The sequence below is a fragment of the Zea mays genome, chromosome 4 (genome assembly GCF_902167145.1).
Source record: "Zea mays cultivar B73 chromosome 4, Zm-B73-REFERENCE-NAM-5.0, whole genome shotgun sequence".
NCBI lineage: Eukaryota > Viridiplantae > Streptophyta > Magnoliopsida > Poales > Poaceae > Zea > Zea mays.
Window position 1 is genome coordinate 120,022,032 of NC_050099.1, and position 25,710 is coordinate 120,047,741.

Sequence of the window (25,710 nt, forward strand, 5' to 3'; positions counted from 1 at the left end):
ATTTTCTAGGAGTAGTTCTAGTCTAGTTCTAGTTTAGCCTTCCAATCCCCAAATTCTTCGCTTCTCTTCGACTCTACATCGATTAGAGGAGTCTAGGTCGATCTGCCTGAGCCTAGACAACTCCTAGGATCTCTCCTCCCCGACGGGGTCCCTCCCGGGAGCGAGATCCAAGCGCCACCGGTGACCTTCGCCGCCCCCTGCGCACACGCGGACCGTCCGACCCTATGGCGCGCACTGTCCGGTCGTTAGGCAGAAAACCCTAACCCTGCGCCAGGTTGCGTATCGTCCGGCCCCTGGCCGCGGACCGTCCGCCCTTGTGCAGAGAGCACCGCCGCTGGTTCTTGTTGAGTGTTTGGCGCCCTAAAAAGGTGTCAACACTAGTACAATTGTTGTGCCCGGTAACGGCACATAATTCGATAAAATATTAGTGTGCGGCGATTGCAACACATATGTTGTCATCGACCTTAATATTCACAAGTTATTTGCCAACAAGCAACACAAAACTAAATCGGGACCCAGAGTGCCTCCTCGTCTCCCTCAGCTGTTTCAGCCATGCATCACTGGTGGCGCCTCCTCCTATCCCTTGGTTGTTCTTGCTCCGCTGCCTGCAGAGGCGCATATAGCGACAAAGAGTCGCGGCAGCGGTTCAAGACGCTTGTGGATGGGGAAGATTGATATAATGTATAGTGGTGCAGAAAAATCTAGGTAAGGAAGGCGGAAACAGGAAAGAGATGAAAAGTTTAGGATTAATATACGACGGAAATAAATAAGGGCTTATGGTGGTTGGTTGTGCATGAGGTAAGTCCTATCTTGTCCGGCGAGACGTGGGGAGGAAAAAAATTTCGCATGAAACTCATGCTTCGAATCTTGTTTATATTTATATTTTAGGCAACACATTAAATAAAATCGAAATATATATATTTGAGAGTATGACAAATCATATTGCTATAGATCTTTGATGTGTAGATAACGATATATAGAGAATGGTGTTAGAGAGAAATAAGATATGTAGAAAATAATTTTTGAAAACCTATAAAGAAGAGATACGGAGAATACGGATACCTCTCGAGACGGTCTAATTCTGAGTGAGGACAGTGGGTGACCGAAACGTCGACTGCTCCAGTACACGTGTCTACTGTAGACGAGGGTTACAGTTACAGCCGACATGTGTGACAGTTGCACCAAACCATCACGTCCACGGTCCACTGACCTAATCTGATTTTATGCGCCTGGGAGGGTGGTTACCAAATCGCGCTGACGGTCGCAAACAGTCAAACCAGCTCATGCAAAAGGAAGAAAAAAAATCTCGCGCCACAAGCGACTAAGCTTTCGGAACTATCTATCACGACGATACCACAACAGCACAACGGGAGGGCAACCGCTGCAACTAAGGCCTTGTTCGGTTTTCACGGATTGGAGACCCGGAATAATTCCTAGCCGGATTACTTCTCTAATTTATATAAATTTTGATGAGTTGGAACGAAACCGGGTTTATTCCAATGGAAACGAACGGCCCCTAAGAGATGCGAATGATCTGTCCAGACAGGCACAAAGTTGGCACCATCATCTCGGGCGCAAGTAAACAAACACAAGCATCAAAAATTTACATCACAAGGGAACTGGCCAGCAGGAGATAGCAGCCAAAAAACCATTCCAACCTAGTGGTCTCCAGTTCACGGGTGCAAACTGCAAATGCAAGGCGAAAAGAATGACATGACCTCTGCCTAATGCCCTATACACATTTCTTCCACGCACACAAGTCCTACGGGAATCATTACAAAATTTACTGTATTAAGGGGGCCTGGCTGCTGCTGGCACATTCCCCTTGTTAGCAGCACCATTCACGGCTGTGCTAGCCTGGCTGCTGGGTGGTGGATTAACCTCTCTGTTGTTGGCACCGTTGACAGGGTTGCTGGACTGTGGTGTCGCAGCCCTGTTAGCGTCGTTCACGGCCGCACTAGCTTGGCTGCTGGACGGTGGATTAACCACTAGCCTGTTACCACCATTCACCACCATGTTATTGGGCTTGGCCTGGCTGCTGCTGGATGGTAGATTTGCTTTGCTGGCAGCTTGTGCAGCCACGCTAGTCTGACTGCTGGCTGGTACTCCAGAACCGGCATTGCCAGGGGTCATTTGGTTACCTTTTGAGTTCATGGCATCCTTCCTAACTTGGCAACCAGCAGGGACAGGGGCAGGGATGGCTGCCCTCCTTACTAGCGTTTTATTTGGGGCGTTGGCGTTGACTGTGTCAACAATGCCACGTGGGGTCCCTGCTGCCAAATGTGAGACAGGGAATTTAGTCTTCCTCCCAGTTGCTGCCACTCCAGCAGTTACAGGCTTGCCTTTCCCAACCACAGTTACAGGGCTACCTTTCCCATCCGCAGGAATCAGTTTTTGCTGGCTGCCAACAAGACCTTGGGCTTGGGAAACACTGTTGGTACACTTGCTTTTATTCAGATCATCCGTGTTTAAGTGCCCTCCTTGAGAAGCAACATATTGATCAAACTCTAGCATGTCTTTATCTTTCGGATCAACTATCTCAACCTCTACTGTATCTGACTGCTTTGATTTGGGATCCATGGTTTCTTGTTGCATTACCTTGGGATCTGCGTTTTCTGGCTGATTTGCCTTCAGACCCGTGGTTTGTGGTTGCTTTGCCTTGGTATCCACAGTTTCTGGCTGCTTTGCATCTTCAGGGAACAGATCATCTATCGTAATCACACAAAATTCCGAGTCATCCTCCTTTTCCTCGCTGTCGCATGGGACAGGTGCTAGTGCGGTACTCAATGCCTTCTTAGTCTCTGAACATGCCCCAGCAAGTGGCCCTGATTGATTAACTGCAGCAACTCCTGAAACATCATGAACTGCACTAGCATTTAGAGGTTCTAGGTGCTGGGAGCCCCCAGGTTGTGTTCCATGCTCAACCACAATCGATGCCTTAAAGCTTGCGGAAGGTTTCAAAGATGTTGCTCCTAGAGATCTTATGTGCACAGCATTCTTAGATTGTGCGACTTTTAAAAAATTTGCGGCGGTTGAGGCTGTGGCAAGTCGCCCACCAGCAGCAATCGCAGCTGCTTGTATTGAGGAAGGACTGATGGTGGGATTTGGCTGAGCTGCTTGCTTCTTCCGTGTCTTATTTGAAGCATTTAACAATTTTGGTGGTGCAGCATGGGCAGGAGCTTGATGCCCTTGATGAGGCGGAGCCTGTACTTGAGCTGCCACACGCAGAGGCATAGCAACTGGGACTGGCACTGCTGGTGCCGGTGAAGGGGTTACTGCAGATCTTAGTTCTGGCATCTTAGGAGCAAACACTGTAGACTTATGCTGAATGCTTTGTGGATAAGCTCCTGCATGCACAATTTACGTTAGCATCAGACAGGACAGGGTTACAATAGCTGCTATGCGTAAACAAAGCCACAGAACAATGCTTGAGTTGCTGATAGTGCAGCATAGAAACATTATGCTAAATATCAGCTTTCTTGGTGCAGCATCAAAACTCTATAATACTCCCTCTGTTCTTTTTTATTTGTCGTGTTTTAGTTGAATAATGAACTAGCGGTAATATTTGAGAACGGAGGTAGTATAAATTACCTGATCTCAGTGCAGATGATCCACGCATAGGTCCGACAGCCAATGAAAGTGCCTTGAGGGCTGCTGATCTTTCCTCTAAGCCAACAGAGGCGTGTTTAGTGCTAGCAGGCTTGGTTGATCCTCCTGGACGCTTCAGCGCCCATCTCTGAAAGCAACGATACATAACTATACATTAACCTTTTCACTAAATATTGTAATGTACAAAATCTACATTAGAATAACGCCCCGTTTGGATCATTGGAATTGAATTCCATTCTAATAATAGTAATTTAGGCATATATCAATTAAGCTAATTCAGTTTTAAGCAAAATATATTTGTATACTATTATTAGCAAGATATCGGAGATACTTATGTGCTACATTTTTAATATAGAGAAGTGAGACGAAGAGTGTCATGTAAGTTACGGAGTAGAAACAAATTCTACTAATGCATAAAATCATTTCCCACCCTCCACCCCATGAATTTGAGATAGACTTATATCTGAACTTTGGAAAATGGTGGAATGTCAAATTGCAAACTAAATAAGTTAATTTATTGAGTGAATTCCAATTCCTCTAAAATGAAGGGATCCTTACGTCCCGTTTGGATCATTGGAATTGAATTTCATTCTAATAATAGTAATTTAGGCATATATCAATTAAGCTAATTCAGTTTTAAGCAAAATATATTTGTATACTATTATTAGCAAGATATCGGAGATATTTATGTGCTACATTTTTAATATAGAGGAGTGAGACGAAGAGTGTCATGTAAGTTACGGAGTAGAAACAAATTCTACTAATGCATAAAATCATTTCCCACCCTCCACCCCATGAATTTGAGATAGACTTATATCTGAACTTTGGAAAATGGTGGAATGTCAAATTGCAAACTAAATAAGTTAATTTATTGAGTGAATTCCAATTCCTCTAAAATGAAGGGATCCAAACGCCCCATAAGAGGAATGCTCAAGGCAACACCAAAATAGTAAATACTACCTCCGTCCCTAAATAAATCAATTCCTAGACTTGTCTTTAAGTCAAATTTTCCTATGCTTGACCGAATTTATACAAAAAAAAAGCACAAATGTTTATGACACCAAATGAGCAGATTATGGAAGTATATGTTATGATGTATCTAGTATAGTCTAATAATACTAATTTGGTGTCACAAATGTTGGTACTTTTTTCTATAAATTCAGCCAAACTGAAAAAAGATTGACTTAAGACAACTGGAATGGAGTGAGTAGTATTAAAAACAACAAAATGCATCAAATAAGCCAACCAATTGGACCTAGTAACAAGAACAAATAAACATTGAAGTCCAGGATATAAAGGGGCAGGGAAAGGTTTGGTAGCAGATCTGTGAAAGCAGGTGTAAGACGTAGTTTACAGTAAAGCACCAGATGCATGCATATGGAGTTATGGACACACTCTCTGTGCCATTTAAGTATTCCAGAAGTATGCAACCGTAGGTTAAGATGGCTTCAGAATAATTGTGACGCATATAGGGCTTGTTTGGTTCTCGGCTACTTGAGCCACAACTTGCCTAAGGTTAGTCGGCCAAATTGAAGAACTAACCTTAGGCAGGACAAATTAGGTAAACTATGGCAAGTTAGACAGCGAACCAAACAGACCCATAAATAAGAATGCAATATGGCAGGATAGTGCATGCTGTTACACAATTGACAAGGTGAACACAATATTACCTGAGATAACTGATCAGGCGTTCTTGTATTATCGAAGTTACATTTATGCAAAATATCCTCCCAATTTCCTTCACCATACTTCTGCACACCAGCTGCCAGGTCTGCATCTTCCTCTTTAGACCATGCTTTTGGCTTTTTCCTCTTTTTTGAAGGTCCATTTGGATCCAAAAGACCAGCAGAGGGTCCTATATGGGCTAACTGTTTTGAATTGGAAACAGGACCTGCAACATTTGTTACACGATGACTTTGAGCAAGCTGTTTCTCAGATGGAACCCGCACTATCTTTTCATTTCGGGTGTTCAGAACATGAGTATCCAAGTTAATACGATGACCAGAGGCTTGTGAAGATCCAGATATTAGCGCCTGCAAAATGTATTATATGTTAAGAGTATCGAAGGTATCAATAAATTAGGAATGCACATAACATAACAGAACAAGACATGATAACACATTACAAAACCACATTATAAGTTTATAACTACTAAGGAGTATCAAACCTACATGATTCTTTCCAGCAAGTTGCCATACAAGGATAACATTTATTTTCAATAACCAAATACAATGGACAATTCATGTCATTCTGCATAGATACTCCCAGTTACAGAGCTGACATAAGGAAGCACTGTCAGTCCCTCACTAAAGCCCTCTTTGTATACAAAGTATTTTTATGGAATTCTGGGAAGATACTAAGGTTTTGCAAAATACATTGGTTTTGGAAAGGTAAGAGGTTTGGATGAAATAAGGGCATGCTTGGTTGAGCTATGGCTTCTGCAAAAGTTGTCGTGATATATGGGCTGTGGAAAAATAGCTGAGTTGTGGATTGTGAGATAGCTAAAAGCCATTTGGTTGCACAGCTATAACTTCTGAAAACTGTTGCCAGCAGGCCCCACATGTCATCTATGACCCCCCCCCCCCCCCACTTGCCAATCACTAAATTGTATATTTCTCAAACTTTTTGTGTGTTTCTTCTTCCTCCTTGGTTCATCGATCCGCATGGATGGAAGGAGGCCGGCGAGGGGTGGTGCTCCAGCGGGGGGATTCGCCCATGCGCGATGGCGACGATGCTCGCCCCATGGAGCCCGTGTCAGGCAGAAGAAGCATTGCCTGTGACAGAGCTCATCCGAGCCAGAGCTCCCGCGCAATGGCCTTGAGGAAGGAATAGTACGTGACAAAGCTCGACCAAGGTGCATGAGCTCTGTTTTTCAAGTGGATGGGGAAAGGAATAAAAAAACGAACCAGTGCTACATAACGAGTGGCAGGTTGGTAATTTTCTCTAAAAATTGGAAGCCACGGTAAGTGAAAGCAGAGATGAGGATGCTGTGAAATTTGTACTAGCCTCTGATTTCAAGTCGTCCGACTAAACGCGATTAGTCGGGTTGGTCGGTTTAGGGGTAGGTGATTAGGGAACCGACCCGATTAGGTAGGGCTGGGCAAAAAACCCATAACCCGAAACCGGAATACCCGAACCCGAAATACACGAAACCCGAATTTTGTTCGGGAATTTCGGGTAGCAACTTGCAAAACCCGAATTTATTTCGGGTATCACAATCGGGTACCCGAAATACCCGAATTACCTGAACTTTCATGTGTCATGTACTCATGTCATGCTTAATTATTAATTTGTACATCTATAATTATGTGTAAGTGTGCATAACTTGTGATTGTAGATTGCTTGTGTTTTATATGTCCATGTATATCATTATTCAAACTATATTTTTATACTAATTTAATAGGGTGTATGTGTTTTTATGAAGCCAACACAATAGTCCGGGTAGTTCGGAAATACCCGAACCCGAAATTCTAGGTACCCGAATTTTCGGGTATTGTAAAACCCGTATCGATTCTCAAAACCCGAAATTTAAAATACCCGAATTACCCGACCCGAAATTTTCGGGTTACCCAAACGCCCACCCCTACGATCAGGTGATCTGGTCGACCTAGTTGTCCGACTAGTCGACGATTAGGTCCGATAAATCGCTCGACCAGGTAGTGCTTAGCGACTAGGGTTTATATCCTGTAAAATAATAGTGGGCCTTATTCGGTGGGCGGCCCGTCTACAGGAGGCGTCGTTGTGATATACCCTTGCACAGGACGGTTTGTTTCCAATCTCCTTGATTCCTGGCGTCTTCATCTCCTTCCTTCTGCTGTCGTGATATACCCTTGCACACGACGGTTTGTTTCCAGATGACCAGAGCACGGCATGAGTTCATCATTTGGAGGTTGTATTCACTTCTGTCTTCTGTATTGTGTTTTGTCCTTCTATGTTTCTGACTCAGTTCATGTGGACAATAGAGATTTTGTTCATGTTGCCATCCTTGTTCATGTTGCCATCCTCTGAATCCTTATTCCTTTGATACATACAGAGTTTGGTTGTCGCCATCATGTTAATGTGTGCTATGAACAGGATGACTAAAATACGACTAGGTTGACCAGAGGTCGGTTAGTCGACCTAGTCGTCGACTAATCGAGATTAGTCATCTGGTCGTTCCCCCAATTCGACCAGCTGGTCGCTCGACCAGCAAACATAGGTACTAGCCAAAAACTGCTTTTGGATGTGGCTTTGGGTGAGAGCCAAGCCCTTTGGTTGGCTTTTGGCTTTTAGGGAATCCAAAGCAAGTTGAAAAGACCAACCAAAGGTGTCCTAAGTATTGTAGTTTTTAAAAACATGGGTATTGCTAGAACTGTAATCCTTTTAGAGTTCTACAACCTCCAATCAGAACCCTTTTTCTAAACCATGATTTTGTGCTATCAAATTTCTTCAAAATGGCCAAGTAATGACATTGACCTATCAATGGAACGATGTTTGGGGCATATCATCATTTGAGGGTAGTGGCAGCATCCAACACCTTGACATTATGGAACCTTATTTGTTGAGACATTCTATGAGACCAACCTTGTAAATTAATAATTAAATAAAATGTAAGTTCATATACATAAATATTGAAAAGGATAAATAAATGTCAGTGAACGATCATAAGAGATCAATTTTCATCAAACAAAAAGTTGCAAGTTTTCTTTTTGTTTATACAAAACAATCAACTTTATTTCATTGTCATTTGATATCTAGTAGCAAAGTGAAGCTTTAACCTCCAGTTGCTAACAACACATCAACCGAACTTTTGAAGAGTCAACATTGTGTATCAACCATAACCTAGAACAGACTCAGAGAGGGCAGCGACTACTATGCAAGCAGGCACTAGGTGCAAGCGTGCAAGCGGGCATCAGGAGCCTTTAGATGGAGATCCAACCGTAGATCAAACTTTAGTATGGTTGTCTAGGTATTCTCAACCTGGAGATGTTTGGATGGGCCTTACGTGCCAGGTGGCTTTGGTTACAGAAGACTAATGTGTCAAGACCATGGCCTGGTCTCCGTATCCAAGTGCACCGTAATGCAAAGGCCCTCGTTGATGTGGCTATTACCTCAGTGGTGGCAGTGGTGAATCTGTGAAGTTTTGGTCTGATCGTTGGCTCCTTGGTAAAACTGTGGTTGAACACTGTCCAACCCTGATCCAAATGATTTCTAGAAAGGCTTTAAAGCGAAGAACAGTTGTTATGACTGGTGTGCCTTATTAGGGCGCAGGCCCTTTAGTGGCTAGACCTAGGCGCAGGGATTAGGGGCATTAAGCCCAGTTAGTGCTTTTTGGCCTTAAGCCCAGTTTAGTGTTGTTCTCAGTCCATTATAAATACCCTGTAAACATTGGGATTAATTAAGCAGAAACAAGATTGTTCCGGCTTCCTAGAGGGAGCCGGGAGATTACTGTGACCTAGCCGCCCTTCCCTCGCGTCTCTCTCCTCTCGCGCGCGGTGATCACGGCGCCCCGCCGTTGTTCATCGCGCTTCAAACCCCGACCACCGATCACCCACCACTACAACCTCAGATCGATCAGGGAACCTGCCCCGGTTCCTATCAACCTAGTATCAGCAATTTCAGGTTCGATCACCATGTCCAGCCCCCTCCCTCCACCTTCTTCCCACCACCCGCCGCCGCCACAGTCTCTGGGGTCGTACCAGCCGCCAGGCACCCAACCGCAGGTGCCGGCCTCCCAGGGGACGAGCGCCCTCATGCTCGGCGACCACACAACGACCGCGCTGGCGCCCACTGCGCCGCTGGGCGACGCCCCGACGGGCCCTTCCCGCCTCCAGGCGTTCACGCCGCACGAGATGACGGCGGCCATCCTGGAGTTGGGCCAAGCGGTGGCCGGGATCCGCGCCTTCCTGGCAGGGCCCTACACGCCGCCGCCGCCACTACCTCTGTCGTCGCAACCGTCCGTGCCGCCGACCTCGTACCAGTACGGGATGCCGCCGGACTGAGCGGGCTCCGTTTCATCTTCACCGCCACAGCCGTCCCAAGGTCTCCCCATCCATATGATCCGATTTCCGCCCTCGCCCTCACCGCTGCCGGCGTGGGGGAACGCGACATCGGCGCCCGTCTTAGGATCGGTCGCCATACAACCACACGTGACGTTCTCGGCAGCCATTGGGGGAGTTCTCTCTCACGGGGGGCTCATCGACGGTCGGTGTCCTCTACGGCGGGATGGACGGGTCGCTGTTCCACGGCAGCAGCGTTCCGCCCCCGGCGTCCAGCGCCCAGTTCTCGTCCCCGCCAGCAGCACCACCGACGGCACCCGCTGCGTCTGATCCCCCGCCTCCACGATTCTACAAACGGAAGCGAGCAGTTTTTTCGGGGCCAACGCACGCTCGCTTCCGACCGCACATGGCTGGCCTCCTACCACTTGAGGGGCACGGCCCATACGTGGTACTACGCCCTCGAGCAGGACGAGGGCATGCCGACGTGGGAACGGTTCCGGGAACTCTGCCGCCTGCGTTTTGGGCCACTGATACAGGGCAGCCGACTTGCGGAGTTAGGTCGGCTTCCCTTTCAGTCCACGGTCAGGAGTTCGCCGAGCGCTTCCAAGCGCTTGCGCGTCACGTCGACAGCGTTTCCTCGGTTCAGCAGGCGGAACTCTTCGTCGGCGGCCTCCCCGGCCACATACGGGCGCAAGTCCAGATGCACCATCCACGGGATCTTCAGACCGCCATGTACTATGCTCGCGCATTTGAGCTATGTACGGCGGCTGCACAGCCGGCTCCAACATCCCGCCCCGCGCGATAAAGAACGAGGGGCTCACAAATTGTCAATGGGTGTCAGATATTCGGGGTGGATTGTCTGTAACAGTCCTAGTGGAGTATCTGCAGCTCTGGAACTTGGTTGATGGGGTAGTTCTTCAACCTGACATCGCAGACCAACACATTTGGCGCCTCTCTGCTCATAGTACTTATTGTAGCAAATCAGCCTATGGTGCTCTCTTTGTTGACTCTATCCCTTTTGGCCCTTAGCGACGTGTCTGGAAGACCTGGGCCCCCTTAAGATGCAAATTCTTTGTATGGTTGGCAATCAAAAACAGGGTTTGGACAGCTGATAGACTGGCAAAAAGAGGTCTGCCCCATTCAGTTGCTTGCGCTCTGTGTGATCAGGCCGAGGAAACCATCCAGCATATTCTTGTCTCCTGTGTGTTCGCTCGGCAAATATGGATGTCCATTCTACACAATTTAGGCCTCCTAGCCATTGTTCCTCAGCCTGGATGCACTCGTTTCTCAAACTGGTGGTGCCAAAGTATCAAAAAAGTGGAGAAAAGTATAAGAAAAGGTCTTAATTCCTTGATCATTTTGGTCGCTTGGGAGATTTGGAAGCACCGTAATGCTTGTGTGTTTGAGGGGGTTGTGCCCTGCACCCAGCGAGTTCAAAGTGTTGTGATTGAGGAGGGCAGCGCTTGGTGCTTGATTGGTGCATCAGCTCTGCAGGACATCCTCCTGCGCCAGCTCCCTAGGGGACCCTAGCAATTTGCCTGTTGGTGGTCGCTTTGGTCGGGATGTTGCTCTGTGTGCGTGGCGTGTTGTATTAATGTCATGGGGTCTCGGCCTATGGGCCTTTGTATTAGAGGTTGACAAGTCTTGTCTCTCCTATGTTTTTTTCTTCTTAATATAATGACATGTAGCTCTCCTGCGTTTGTTCAAAAAAAAAGATCAAACTTTTACACTTAAATCCTTCCACCAGCCCACGAACCTTTACAAAAACCCCCCTGATTTCCTTATCCCGCACGCAAGCACTGCTTTTCTCTTTCTCATCCCTAACGCCTGACAAGCACTAGGCACTCTGCCCATCGTTGTTGCCTGCACGCAATTGCAGCCCTGTCTTCTGCCGCCCGCCGTTGATGCACGCACGCGTGCGCAGGGGGTCCGTTCGACTTGCTTGGCAGCCCTCAGAGAGTTATATGCCTATATGTTTGTACTATCTAAAATACTAAAGGCATACCAGAACAAGGTTATTAAGGCGTCGCTTAAGCGTCAAGCGACGCTTAATCGGTAAGGCAAGATGGAGTCGTAAGGCGTCCTCTCGCTTTGCCGCGAGAGTAAGGCGAGAGAAGGCGCGACGGCACACGGGTGTCTGGGAGAGACGCGACAGCAACGCGGAGGAGAGGAAGAGAGAGGAGAGCTACGGAAGGGAGAGAGAGAGAGAGGAGAGCGACAGCGCGGGGAGAGGGAGAGAGAGGAGAGCGGCAACGGCGGGGGGCTCAGGAGAGACACTCGGAAGACAGGAGAGCGACGGCATGGGGGAGAGGGGGAGAGAGCGGCTGAGGAGATGGCAAGTTTTAGGTTTGACCTAAAACTAGTGTGTTGGGCTGGTTGTGGGCTTTTTTATTTTTCTTTTATCCTGATTATCTCTTCTACTAGGCTGAAGTGAACCTAATAGGTTTTACAATTGTGCTAACTTGCTTATTAGCTTTAAATTAGTGATATATATAGTCCTTGAAGCGTCGCTTAGGCGACGCCTAAGCGCTAAAGCGCGCTGTACCAGCAAGGCGTCCAGCTCGCCTTAGAACCGAGCCTAAGGCACCCGCTTTGGCTATTAAGGTGTCACTCTGGCGCCTTGAAGCCTTCTAAGGTGATGCCATGAGGACGCCTTAAGGTGTTGTAGGGTGAGCACACACGCAACTGCGATTTGAAACCGTCCCTGGAGTTCGCCATCTGTAGTGGCGGCGGCAGCCCCTCACCTCCGCGAGGTCTCTAGGTTGGGGTGGCGAGGTCTCCTGGGCCCTGTCCCCCTCACCTCCGCGGTGGCTCTTCCCCTCGGCGAGCTTTCCAGGCTGCGCCAACAAGACCCTCCCTTCCGCGACGACCCCCTCCGGTCCTCCACTACCGGTGAGCCCCTGCCTGGTCAGCTCTGCTCTCTCCCCTCTGCTCTACTTTCTCTGCGCTCTCTCCCCTCTCTAATCTTTTTCCTCTCTCTCTCTCAGTTTACTTGGTTTATCTCAGACATGGCTTCCCTCAGACACTCAGTTTTAGTTAACAGTGGAATTGTGAATTATATCTACTCTACTATCACTATTATCTAGTACTTATGTTGGACTTTATGTCTATGGTGTTGGTTTATGTTGAACACTTGAACTTGCACTCATATGTATTGTAACTACTATCATAATACTATGTCGGTATGTCCTAATACTATTGTCCCTATCTATTTGAGACTGTATTCCTATATATTGTATTTTTATTGTCTATTTTTATATATGTTAATAAGGTGTCGCCTTGCCTTACGCCTTATCGCTTAAAAGGTAAAAAAGGGGTCGGTCGCCTTACCTCGCCTTACCGCTTTAACAACTATGGGTCTAATTTATGTATTTATCTATATTATTAAGGTGTCGCCTCGCCTTACGCTTTACCGCCTAAAAGCAAAAGGGGGGCCGGTTACCCTACCGTTTTAATCCTAGGTGCTTGGACCATATGGAAGCATAGGAATAGATGTGTCTTTGATGGATGTAATCCCAGCTTGGTCACAGCCCTTAGGGTGGCTAGGGAAGAGGTGGTGCTCTGGTCCTTGACTGGAGCCAAGGCCCTGTCTTTCCTCCAAGTCGATGAGTTGCTGGCTTAAAACAGCATTGTGGGTCGTGTTTCCTCCATGTTAGTCGGTGATCCTTAGTTAGTCTCTAGTGTTGGGGTGTGTGTGCTGTAATGGGGTTCTCTCCCCCTTTCTTATTCTTCTATTAATACAAAGATGTGCAGCTCTCCTGCGTATTCCAGAAAAAAAAAGAATAAGTATTGACTTATCCAAATCAGGGACTCCTACAACTGACGAGGAATCTTTTGCAGAATGGTGGAGAAGAGAGAGCCTCAGGGTTTCCAAGAGCAGGAAAAAAGAGCTTGACTCTTTGATCATCCTGGGAGCTTGGTGTCTATGGATCCAGAGAAACAGAGGAGTGTTTGATGGGGAGTCCCCCTCATTATCTAGAATTCTTCGAAGGTTCATGGATGAATGTATTAGCTGGGCTATGGCAGGAGCTGAAGAGCTAAAGTGTCTAGGCTTAGTTGCAGCTCTTAGCGAGGTCGGGTCAAGTCTTGGTCCCGGTTTGTAATGTTCTACGGTGTGTGTAGGATCCTTGGGGAACTTGCCCAGCAAGATACCCTCTTTTGTATGGCTTTTCTTCCTCTCTTTTATGTAAGATGTGCAGTTCTCCTGCGCGTTCGATAAAAAAACAGGGACCAGGTCAGCTGCTATACAGGCTGAAATTTTAGGCCAGAACCATATGGCATGTAATAGCATAATAGGTATATGTACTAAGTTGCATGCACCACCCAGTCCAACCCAAAAGCTTAAGCTAATAGGAAGAGGTGGACAATTCACTAATATTATATTCCAACACTCCCCCTCACGTCGAGCCTCTTTATGTCTCAGACGTGGAATAGAAGTGAACAACAATTATTTTGTTTTAATTGCGCTAACCAGGATTCGAACTCATGACATCTAGCTTTGATACTATATTAAGTTACACGCACCAACCAGTCCAACCCAAAAAATTAAGCTGATAGGAAGAGATGGACAATTCAATCATATTATATTCCAACAATATGAAATAGCACTATCCTTGCTAGCCCAATCAGCATTCCACCTAACACCTGATCACAGTCCTTTTCAGCCAATGACAACTGATAAGCACATGCCCCACATGTGTAGCAAGCATCATCTTTCACAATAGCATTTCCCTCTGGCATCCAGCCCTGCTCCTCACCAAATCCCAACATCGCAAGCTACCAGCCACCCCAACCTCTTGCCGCCACCGATAACAGTACTGAGGCTGCCTTTAACGATCCACTCTCAGCTCCCCCTCGCGACGGTGTACAGCAACTCCCTGGCACCGTCCATCCTCTCCCTCCCCCTCACACCAGTGAGAGAAAATTTTGCCCCCATGGATCTCCCCATCTCCACTAATCAACGATATTAATTGTGAAATTAATCATTTTCGAGTTTAATTAGCAGATAACAATGTGTATTACGGTACTACAAATATGGTAATGTTTTTAAAACTCCAAAAACTGATGTATAAAAGTCCAATAGCTCAGTTAAAGGGTAAAGGGGGAGCTGAATAGGGGGAATGGTTGGAGAGGAGGAGAAATAGGGGGGAAGAATAGTTGAGGGGGGGTATTTAAATATAAATAGAAAGTACGAAGGGGGGATTTAGGAGGGAGGATGGTTGGAGATAGCCTGATGCTCCCACCACTGATTGTCCCTCTAGTAGTTCAGTGTGTGCCTACCTGAGACTGAGGTGCGCCTACACTTGTTACTGCCTCTCATGGGCTGTAAAACTGCCATGACTCTTGCTGACAGGCATCACTGCCACCTACCGGGAGTCATGATCCATGCATTCCACCCTTGCCCAACAGACTCCAGTTCTCTCCAACTACCACAAAGCTGACTCTAGATTTAAGATTTGTTCTTGGTATTTGAATTTCAAAACATTGCATTAAGTTTGATGGAATCAAGTGGGGATTTTGTAATCATTCTGGATAAGATTGCAGTAAAAGATTTGTTTGAGCAAGCCAATCACAACAGTGCAACACTTCTGGATAGTTTTTTTAGATAAAGGAACAACGTTCCAGCCTCTACAGTACCGAACAAGTGTATGCAGCCAAAACCCTTCTGGATACTTGATCATGGTAAAATAAGGTGTTGAAAAATGGCAGAGCAAATGCTACACAAGCAGGTGCCTCTCTTTCCTGGATATTTTAGAGCATCAAATTCAATTAAATGAAAACAAGGTGAACTAAACATGATTTGGCATCATAAATTCTAAAATCAAATGACCATCCTACTGTATGCTTTCCAAACAAGTGATACCTTGGCTAATGCAGAGGCCTCACATAAAGCTTCCTTGGTCAGGTTGGGATCGGGTTCAAGCTCCAGTTCTAGGTCACTGTCATCGTCCTACCATTGTCAAAGAAGACAAACATAAAAAATGTAGCACCAATTACCGAAGGAGCACCCAACACAAGAACAAACTGAATTCCTGTGCGTGCAACCCTAAGATCCAAACAATCACCACTACAGGAATCTCAGATAATTAACGCCTTAAGCCGATCTGAAAGGGGCAGCAAAATCTAGGTTTTGAGGAGTAGGTAGGATTACAAACCAGAGGCTGGTCATCGGCGTCGACGCTCTCGTCTACGTCGTGATGATAGGCGAAGTGGCGCCAGAGCATCTGGTACTCGCGGGCGGAGGTGATCCCCGTGGCCGACTTCGCCACCACCGCCCTCCAGTCTATGCGCCGGCCATCCGCGTGCTGCGCCACCTCCTGCAGCGCCGTCAGGATCGTCCCTGGATGGTACCTGCGGGGGGAAGGGTTGCAAGCGACGCGGTGAAGTAAAACCCAAGATGAAAGCCAGCCGCCCGGGGAGAGAACAGGAGGACGGGCTGGGGGAGGACGGGGGCACCTGTGGAGGAGGAGCCAGACGTCGTCCTCGGAGAGGTGCCGCTTTCGTTTCCCCTTGCACGCCGCCGGAGCCGCAGCTGCCATCTCCGACAGGACGGCGCTTGGTGGGGCAGCTGTTGTTCTGCCTCTGCGTTGAACCCTCTATTCTCTCTTCTTCTACAAATATTTTGCATCGGATTAGTTGCGATTTAGCAAACAGGGAGCTTAGTGAGAGCGAGCCTCCATTATTTTTTCAGCTTGTGCGCATCGATAAGAGATTGACGATCATCTTCAACCTCTATCTTTTTCTCTCTCTTCAACCTTTATCCTTTTTCTCTATATTTGGCATATTGCTTTACCGAAACTTACAAAAGCATCTCCAATAATAACTTAGGTTGTTTGGTTGCAATGACAGGATGGGATGGGACGATCCCTCAAATTAGGTTGTTTGGTTCTGGGTCAAAGGTTGGGACATGACTATCCAGTGTTGTCTCATGTTGTCCCTCAAAATTGGAGGGACGAGAGAGGACGACAGGAGACGTCTCTGTTCTGACTGTCCCGCAACCAAACGGACCCTAAATCAGTATCGTATCTTCAAGTATAAAGGTTAATTTATAAAAAAATAGCTATAACAATAACCGATTTTACAAAAATTTATAAAATATATAGAACACGCCATGAAGTGACTCAAATATACTACACCCTAGATTAGTGTCTTATCCTTGTTTTCTATATCTCAACTATTTCTTTTCTAATTATGTAATTTATTTCCTAAAATATATGATTTAGAACTTAACTGTTGGAACTCAATTAGTTTTTAGTGTCGTAAACACTTTAAATGATGTAGTATTTTAATTTTGGGCACTACTTTGGGGGCACCTTGTTGGAGATGCTCGAAAAGGATCTTATCAACTAAGTTTGGAAAGTTACGATTGCGAACACAAGGTTGGTATGTGCCCTTTTGTTCGGTTTGTGATGAGTGGTTATCAACGGGTAGCACTTTGGGGTGAGCCAGTTGAACTATGTAGGGTGTGAGTTTGTGTGTGCAAACATGTCTCTTAACTTGTGGTGCGCAAATGTGTAGTCAAGAGACATGGTTGACAGCGAAGGCGAATGTCATGTGGGTTTGTGCCGATGGACCGGGCGCGTTAAAGGACGAGCACCGAGTCTTGACCGGGGGATTAGAGAAGCTGGGTGACTAGTTGTGTTGGCTGACACCTAGGGACATTGATGGGTGCAAGGACGTGGAGGAGCGAACTGTGTTGCCGATGCGGTTGCGGACCGATGGGACACGTGTCCAGGATGTGGGGGACCTGTACAGAGTACACTATTCATGGAGGTTTTCGGTGGTTGAGCCTCAAAACCACTCAGCGCTAGAATTCGCTGGTTTCTCCGGGTTTGGGCTTCAAAATCCGGTGGTATGGTTCCAGTGGGAATCAGGGGTGTCACGTGTCATCATCGTGAAGGGTGCGTTGAGGCGAAGCAAGTTTGTAAAGAGCGTGTGGTCGTCAGATCGAAAATACAGGAGTTAGTCCAGTTTGCCCATGGCTGAGTGGATAAGCTCTATGTATCTAGGGTTAGTTTAGGGAAGTGGAATAACCCTCTATAATTAGAGAAGATGGCTGGTTTTTTAGGCATCTCCTAGAGTTATCCCTTTGAGTTATCACTTGGGCATTTTTTCATTTAGACTATCTCTCTTAGTTCTAGCACTTAGTTTGTAATAGCTCTCTAGTTTCTTGTTTGGATATTCGTAGGTGCTTTCGAACAATGGCATCTATGTTCATGAGATTTTGAGGAAGTGTGGTCGTAACCACACAAAGCCAGTGTGGTTTTGTCTTATGTCTCAAATTAGATTTGGACTTTCTGTGATTGGTGTGTTTTCTTCTTCTCAACCCTTCCTCTTTTGATTTGAAGATAATCTTTTATTTCAATGGTTGAGTGAAGTTTTTGGGGATACTCTCTGTTTGAGGACTGTCCTAGGATCATTACAAGGCTCTGTTTCGAGCAAATCATGGGTTTGTGCAAGTTCTTGAGCAGTTTTGTTCGAAATAGCAAAATCCGAAACTGAATTTTTGAATCTGTTTGAGAAGTTTTGATCTTTTCTGCTCAAACTTCATGAATCACCTTCTCATCTCCTAGCTTCGTGTCTGCAAAATTTGTGATCATTCTAACCATTTTTGTTGCGCGACACTGCTAGACGTGTGTGTAGCATTGCCGCTCTCTCTAAAACACTTGTATGGAGACAATTTTCTACAGTTTCCTAAAGTATTCCACTTCAGCCAGTTTGGTGTAGTCAATCGACACTAGACTGAACTATCCTTGGTTGAGTTGCTTTTGATGTTCCTTTGGGGTTGGTTTTGAGAGCACCTAGAGGGGGGTGAATAGGTGATCCTGTAAAAACTTAAAACTTAATGCCACAAAACTTGATTAGGAGTTAGCACAATAAAGCCAAGTGGCTTGAGAGGAGTTCTTGCAAGACACGATAACCACAAGAAGATCAACACAGATAGGCACAGTGGTTTATCCCGTGGTTCGGCCAAGTTCAACACTTGCCTACTCCACGTTGTGGCGTCCCAACGGACGAGGGTTGCAATCAACCCCTCTCAAGCGGTCCAAAGACCCACTTGAATACCACGGTGTTTTGCTTTGCTTTACTATATCCCGCTTGCGAGGAATCTCTACAACTTGGAGCCTCTCGCCCTTACAATTTGATGTTCACAAAGAAGCACAGAAGTAAGGCTGGGATGAGCAACGCACACAAGACACAAAATCAGAGCACAAACACGCACACAAGTCACAACTCAAGCTCACAACACAACCCAAAGAGTTCTCTACTCAAATGGAGCTCTAGTTGCTATCACAAGGAATCGAATGCGCGAAATTGGAGTCTTGGTGCTTAGGAATGCTTAGAGAATGCTTGTTGTACTCCTCCATGCGCCTAGGGGTCCCTTTTATAGCCCCAAGGCAGCTAGGAGCCGTTGAGAGCATTCCAGGAAGGCAATTCTTGCCTTCTGTCGCCTGGCGCACCGGACACTGTCCGGTGCGGATTTCTTTCCTGTTTTGGCGCAGCCGACCGTTGAAGATCCAGAGCCGTTGGTGCACCGGACACTGTCCAGTGCACACCGGACAGTCCGGTGCCCCCTTCTGATCGTTGGCTCTGCCACGCGTCACGCGCGGATTACGCGGCCGACCGTTGGTCCGGTCAACTATTGGCTCACCGGACAGTCTGGTGCACCACCGGACAGTCTGGTGATTTATAGCCGTACGCCGCCGACGAAACCCGAGAGCAGCCAGTTCGCCAGAGCCAGCCTGGCGCACCGGACACTGTCCGGTGCACCACCGGACAGTCCGGTGCACCCAGACTGCGCAGAGTCTTGGCTGCTCAACCAAGTCTTTTCCAAATCGGTCTTTTCCTGTTTCTAGCACTTAGATACAATACATTAGTCTCCAAAACAATGTACTAAGTCTTATAAGCATACCTTTACTCTTGATTTGCACTTCTTAAGTCTTTGGCACATATATTACTCAAAGCATTTGTGTGGAGCACTTAATCACCAAAATCTTATAGAAATGTCCCAAGGGTACATTTCCCTTTCAATCTCCCCCTTTTTGGTGATTAATGCCAACACAACAAAAAGCAACTAAAAGAAGTGCAACATCAATGCAAATAAGAACACAGATTTGTTTTGATTCAAATTTGGCCTATTTGGATCATTCTTTGCCACCACTTGGTTTTGTTTTTGCAAATTAACCTTAATTTCCTATCTCTAAGTCAACCACACTTGTTAAGACATAAAGAGAGTTATTCCAAGAGAAATTGATCAAAGATTTCAAAAGATTTCAAAAACTCCCCCCTTTTCCCATAATCAACCATTCTCCCCACAAGAGGCCAACTTTTGACAAAAGAGACAATAAGAGATTTTTGACAAACCAAAAGCTCTATTCTACTATTTTCAAAATTCTCAAGTGGTAGCTGATCCATTTATTGCTTTGGCCTTATTTTCTCCCCCTTTGGCATCAAGCACCAAAACGGGATCAATCTTGGCCCCCGAACCCCATTGCCTCACCAAAATCTTCAATTAAGAGTTAAAAAAGGCAATAGGAGCATGGAGATGAACTTGGAGTTAGTTACTCTTTCATCGGAGTGCAGTGGAAGTCTTGCATGGTCCAAGTCCACCTTTTCCCTTTCAATCCTCCTTTGAGACTAAATTAAGAAAACTCAAGCACATGGTTAGTCTCAAAGGGTCAAGTTGTAGCACATCTCCCCCTAAATAGGTGCATCACTTGTAAATGGACTTATGAGGTCCGGGGAGTGCTTGTACAACTTGAGCACCATACATAAACAACAAAATGCTTAAGGAACATGATAAAGGCATAAAAACACATGTATGCTATAAATCAATCCAAGTTCCGCGAATCTAAGACATTTAGCTCACTACGCAGCCTGCAAAAGGTCGACTCATCTAGAGGCTTGGTAAAGATATCGGCTAGCTGGTTCTCGGTGCTAACATAAAACACTTCGATATCTCCCTTTTGCTGGTGGTCTCTCAAAAAGTGATGCCGGATGTCTATGTGCTTTGTGCGGCTGTGTTCAACAGGATTGTCCGCCATGCGGATAGCACTCTCATTATCACATAGGAGTGGGACTTTGCTCAGATTGTAGCCAAAGTCCCTGAGGGTTTGCCTCATCCAAAGTAGTTGCGCGCAACACTGTCCTGCGGCAACATACTCGGCCTCAGCGGTGGATAGGGCAACAGAAGTTTGTTTCTTAGAGCTCCATGACACCAGGGACCTTCCTAAGAATTGGCACGTCCCCGATGTACTTTTCCTATCGACCTTACATCTAGCATAATCGGAGTCTGAATATCCAATCAAGTCAAAGGTAGACCCCTTTGGATACCAGATCCCAAAGCAAGGCGTAGCGACTAAATATTTAAGAATTCGCTTCACGGCCACTAAGTGACACTCCCTTGGATCGAATTGAAATCTAGCACACATGCATACACTAAGCATAATATCTGGTCTACTAGCACATAAATAAAGTAAAGACCCTATCATAGACCGGTATGCCTTTTGATCAACAGACTTACCTCCTTTGTTGAGGTCGTCGTGTCCGTCGGTTCCCATTGGAGTCTTTGCGGGCTTGGCGTCCTTCATCCCAAACCTCTTGAGCAAGTCTTGTGTATACTTAGTTTGTAGATGAAGGTGCCATCCTTGAGTTGCTTCACTTGGAACCCAAGGAAGTAGTTCAACTCGCCCATCATCGACATCTCGAATTTCTGAGTCATCACCCTGCTAAATTCTTCACAAGACTTTTGGTTAGTAGAACCAAATATTATGTCATCGACATAAATTTGGCACACAAAGAGATCACCATCACAAGTCTTAGTGAATAAAGTTGGATCGGCTTTCCCAACCTTGAAAGCATTAGCAATTAAAAAGTCTCTAAGGCATTCATACCATGCTCTTGGGGCTTGCTTAAGTCCATAGAGCGCCTTAGAGAGCTTACACACGTGGTCGGGGTACCGTTCATCCTCGAAGCCAGGGGGTTGCTCCACGTACACCTCCTCCTTGATTGGTCCATTGAGGAAAGCGCTCTTCACATCCATTTGGAACAACCTGAAAGAATGGTGAGCAGCATAGGCTAACAATATGCGAATTGACTCTAGCCTAGCCACAGGAGCAAAAGTCTCCTCAAAGTCCAAACCTGCGACTTGGGCATAACCTTTTGCCACAAGTCGTGCCTTGTTCCTTGTCACCACCCCGTGCTCGTCTTGTTTGTTGCGGAACACCCATTTGGTTCCCACAACGTTTTGCTTGGAACGAGGCACCAGTGTCCAAACTTCATTTCTCTTGAAGTTGTTGAGCTCTTCCTGCATGGCCAACACCCAGTCCGGGTCTAGCAAGGCCTCTTCTACCCTGAAAGGCTCAATAGAAGAGACAAAAGAGTAATGCTCACAAAAATTTACTAATCTAGAGCGAGTAGTTACTCCCTTGCTAATATCACCCAAAATTTGGTCGACGGGTTGATTCCTTTGAATCGTCGCTCGAACTTGAGTTGGAGGTGTCGGTTGTGCTTCTTCCTTCATTACATGATCATCTTGTGCTCCCCCTTGATCACACGCCTCCTCTTGATGAACCTGTTCATCGTCTTGAGTTGGGGGATGCACCATTGTTGAGGAAGACGGTTGCTCTTGCTCCTTTTGTTCCTGTGGCCGCACATCTCCAATCGCCATGGTGCGTATTGCGGCCGTTGGAACGTCTTCTTCATCTATATCATCAAGATCAACAACTTGCTCTCTTGGAGAGCCATTAGTCTCATCAAATACAACGTCGCTAGAGACTTCAACCAAACCCGATGATTTGTTGAAGACCCTATACGCCTTTGTATTTGAGTCATAACCTAACAAAAACCCTTCTACAGCTTTGGGAGCAAACTTAGAATTTCTACCTTTCTTCACTTGAATATAACATTTGCTCCCAAATACACGAAAGTAAGACACATTGGGTTTGTTACCGGTTAGAAGCTCATACGAAGTCTTCTTGAGGAGGCGATGAAGGTACACCCGGTTTATGGCGTGGCAAGTCATGTTCACGGCTTTCGACCAAAACCGCTCGGGTGTCTTGAATTCTCCAAGCATTGTCCTCGCCATGTCTATGAGCGTCCTGTTCTTCCTCTCTACCACACCGTTTTGCTGTGGTGTGTAGGGAGCGGAGAACTCGTGCTTGATCCCTTCCTCCTCAAGGTACTCCTCCACTTAAAGGTTCTTGAACTCGGACCCGTTGTCGCTCCTTATCTTCTTCACCTTGAGCTCAAACTCATTTTGAGCTCTCCTTAGGAAGCGCTTGAGGGTCCCTTGGGTTTCAGATTTATCCTGCAAAAAGAATACCCAAGTGAAGCGGGAAAAATCATCAACTATAACAAGACCATACTTACTTCCTCCTATGCTTAGATAGGCGACGGGTCCGAAGAGATCCATATGAAGCAACTCCAAAGGTCTTGATGTGGTCATCACATTTTTGGTATGATGAGAGCTTCCCACCTGTTTACCTGCTTGACAAGCTGCACAAGGTCTATCTTTTTCGAAAGTAACATTTGTTAGACCTATCACGTGTTCTCCCTTTAGAAGCTTGTGAAGGTTCTTCATCCCCACATGTGCTAAGCGGCGATGCCACAACCAACCCATGCTAGTCTTAGCAATTAAGCATGCATCTAGACTGGCCTCCTCTTTTGCAAAATCAACTAAGTAGAGTTTGCCGTCTAATACACCCTTAAAAGCTAATGAACCATCACTCCTTCTAAAGACAGACACATCTACGTTTGTGAATAAGCAATTGTATCCCATATTACAAAGTTGACTCAAAGACAACAAGTTATATCCAAGCGACTCAACTAAGAATACATTAGAAATAGAGTGCTCGGATGAAATAGCAATTTTTCCTAGTCCTTTCACCTTGCCTTGGTTCCCATCAACGAATATGATTGAATCTTGGGAATCCTTGTTCTTGACGTAGGAGGTGAACATCTTCTTCTCCCCCGTCATGTGGTTTGTGCATCCGCTGTCGATAATCCAGCTTGATCCCCCGGATGCATAAACCTGCAAGGCAAATTAGGCTTGGGTCTTAGGTACCCAACTCTTGTTGGGTCCTACAAGGTTAGTAACAATAGTCTTAGGGACCCAAATGCAAGTTTTATCTCCTTTGCATTTTTCCCCTAATTTCCTAGCAATCACCTTCTTATCCTTTCTACAAATAGCAAAGGAAGCATTTAAAGCATGATAAATTGTAGAAGGTTCATTACTTGTATTCCTAGGTACATGAGCATTTCTCCTAGGCACATGATGAATGACATTTTTCCTAGCCAACCTTCTATCATGCATAATAGAAGAACTTGAATCAAACATTGCATTTGAATCATAAGCATGTGAAACAACATCATTGCAACTTCTATCATGATGAACATTCCTAGAATATCTCCTATCATGGTATAAGAAAGCATGGTTTTTTGAATACTATTTGCCATAGGGGCCTTCCCTTTCTCCTTGGCAGAGATGGGAGCCTTATGACTTGTCAAGTTCTTGGCTTCCCTCTTGAAGCCAAGCCCATCCTTAATTGAGGGGTGTCTACCAACCGTGTAGGCATCCCTTGCAAATTTTAGTTTATCAAAATCATTTTTGCTAGTCTTAAGTTGAGCACTAAGACTAGCCACTTCATCATTTAGTTTCGAAATGCAAACTAGGTGTTCACTACAAGCATCAACATTAAAATCTTTGCACCTATTGCAAATTGTAACATGTTCTTCATGAGAGGTTGATTTACTAGCTATTTCTAACTTAGCATTCAAATCATCATTAACACTTTTTAGGCTAGAGATAGATTCATGGCATGTAGACAATTCAAATGAAAGCATTTCATTTCTTTTAACTTCTAAAGCAAGAGAATTTTGTGCTTCTACAAACTTATCATGTTCTTCATACAAAAGATCCTCTTGCTTTTCTAATAATCTATTCTTATCATTCAAGGCATCAATCAACTCATTGATCTTATCAATCTTAGTTCTATCTAAGCCCTTGAACAAACTAGCGTAGTCTATTTCATCATCGCTAGATTCATCATCACTAGAAGCATAAGTAGACTTTCGAGTGTTTACCTTCTTCTCCTTTGACATTAGGCATGTGTGATGCTCGTTGGGGAAGAGGGACGATTTGTTGAAGGCCGAGGCGGCGAGTCCTTCGTTGTCGGAGTCGGACGACGAACAATCGGAGTCCCACTCCTTGCCAAGGTGTGCCTCGCCCTTAGCCTTCTTGTAAGCCTTCTTCTTTTCCCTCTTCTTCTCTTGTTCCTGGTCACTATCATTATCGGGACAATTAGCGATAAAATGACCAATCTTACCACATTTGAAGCATGAGCGCTTCCCCTTCGTCTTGTTCTTGTTGGGATGCTCCTTGCGACCCTTTAGTGCTGTCTTGAATCGCTTGATGATGAGGGCCATTTCTTCTTTGTTAAGCCCGGCCGCCTCAACTTGCGCCACCTTGCTAGGTAGCGCCTTCTTGCTCCTCGTTGCTTTGAGAGCCATGGTTTGAGGCTCGTGGATTGGTCCATTCAACGCATCATCGACGTATCTTGCCTCCTTGATCATCATCCGCCCGCTTACAAACTTTCCAAGTATTTCTTCGGGCGACATCTTGGTGTACCTAGGATTTTCACGAATATTGTTTACAAGATGTGGATCAAGGACAGTGAAGGACCTTAGCATTAGGCGGACGACGTCGTGATCCGTCCATCGCGTGCTTCCATAGCTTCTTATTTTGTTGACGAGGGTCTTGAGCCGGTTGTACGTTTGGGTTGGCTCCTCTCCCCTGATCATTGCGAATCTCCCAAGTTCGCCCTCCACCAACTCCATCTTGGTGAGCATGGTGACATCGTTCCCCTCATGTGAGATCTTGAGGGTGTCCCAAATCTGCTTGGCGTTATCCAAGCCGCTCACTTTATGATATTCATCCCTGCACAATGAGGCTAACAACACAGTAGTAGCTTGTGCATTTTTGTGAATTTGTTCATTAATAAACGAAGGACTATCCGTACTATCAAATTGTATTCCATTTTCTACTATCTCCCATATACTTGGATGGAGAGAGAACAAGTGACTACGCATTTTGTGACTCCAAAATCCGTAGTCCTCTCCATCA

The 25,710-nt window shown here is 45.8% G+C and overlaps 1 protein-coding gene across 1 annotated transcript; it reads right to left on the reverse strand.

Moving 5' to 3' along the window:
- Window positions 1-1,478: 1,478 nt before the first annotated feature.
- Window positions 1,479-16,410, reverse strand: LOC103653624 (uncharacterized). The gene is made up of 6 exons (XM_008680468.4): window positions 16,044-16,410; window positions 15,743-15,938; window positions 15,451-15,537; window positions 5,280-5,642; window positions 3,592-3,736; window positions 1,479-3,347 (listed from the first exon to the last, which is right to left on the reverse strand). Exons 1-6 carry the CDS (start codon window positions 16,124-16,126, stop codon window positions 1,792-1,794), a joined length of 2,430 nt encoding a protein of 809 aa, XP_008678690.1. The 5' UTR covers window positions 16,127-16,410; the 3' UTR covers window positions 1,479-1,791.
- Between the last annotated feature and the right edge of the window lie 9,300 nt (window positions 16,411-25,710).

Excerpts from the sequence above, each read along its gene's own strand:
- LOC103653624 (XM_008680468.4), bottom strand. The coding sequence starts at position 16,126 with ATGGCAGCTGCGGCTCCGGCGGCGTGCAAGGGGAAACGAAAGCGGCAC. Across the intron at positions 15,939-16,043 it reads GTCTGGCTCCTCCTCCACAG|GTACCATCCAGGGACGATCC; the intron begins GTGCCCCCGTCC and ends TTCCCCCCGCAG. Across the intron at positions 3,348-3,591 it reads ATCATCTGCACTGAGATCAG|GAGCTTATCCACAAAGCATT; the intron begins GTAATTTATACT and ends TTGTGCATGCAG.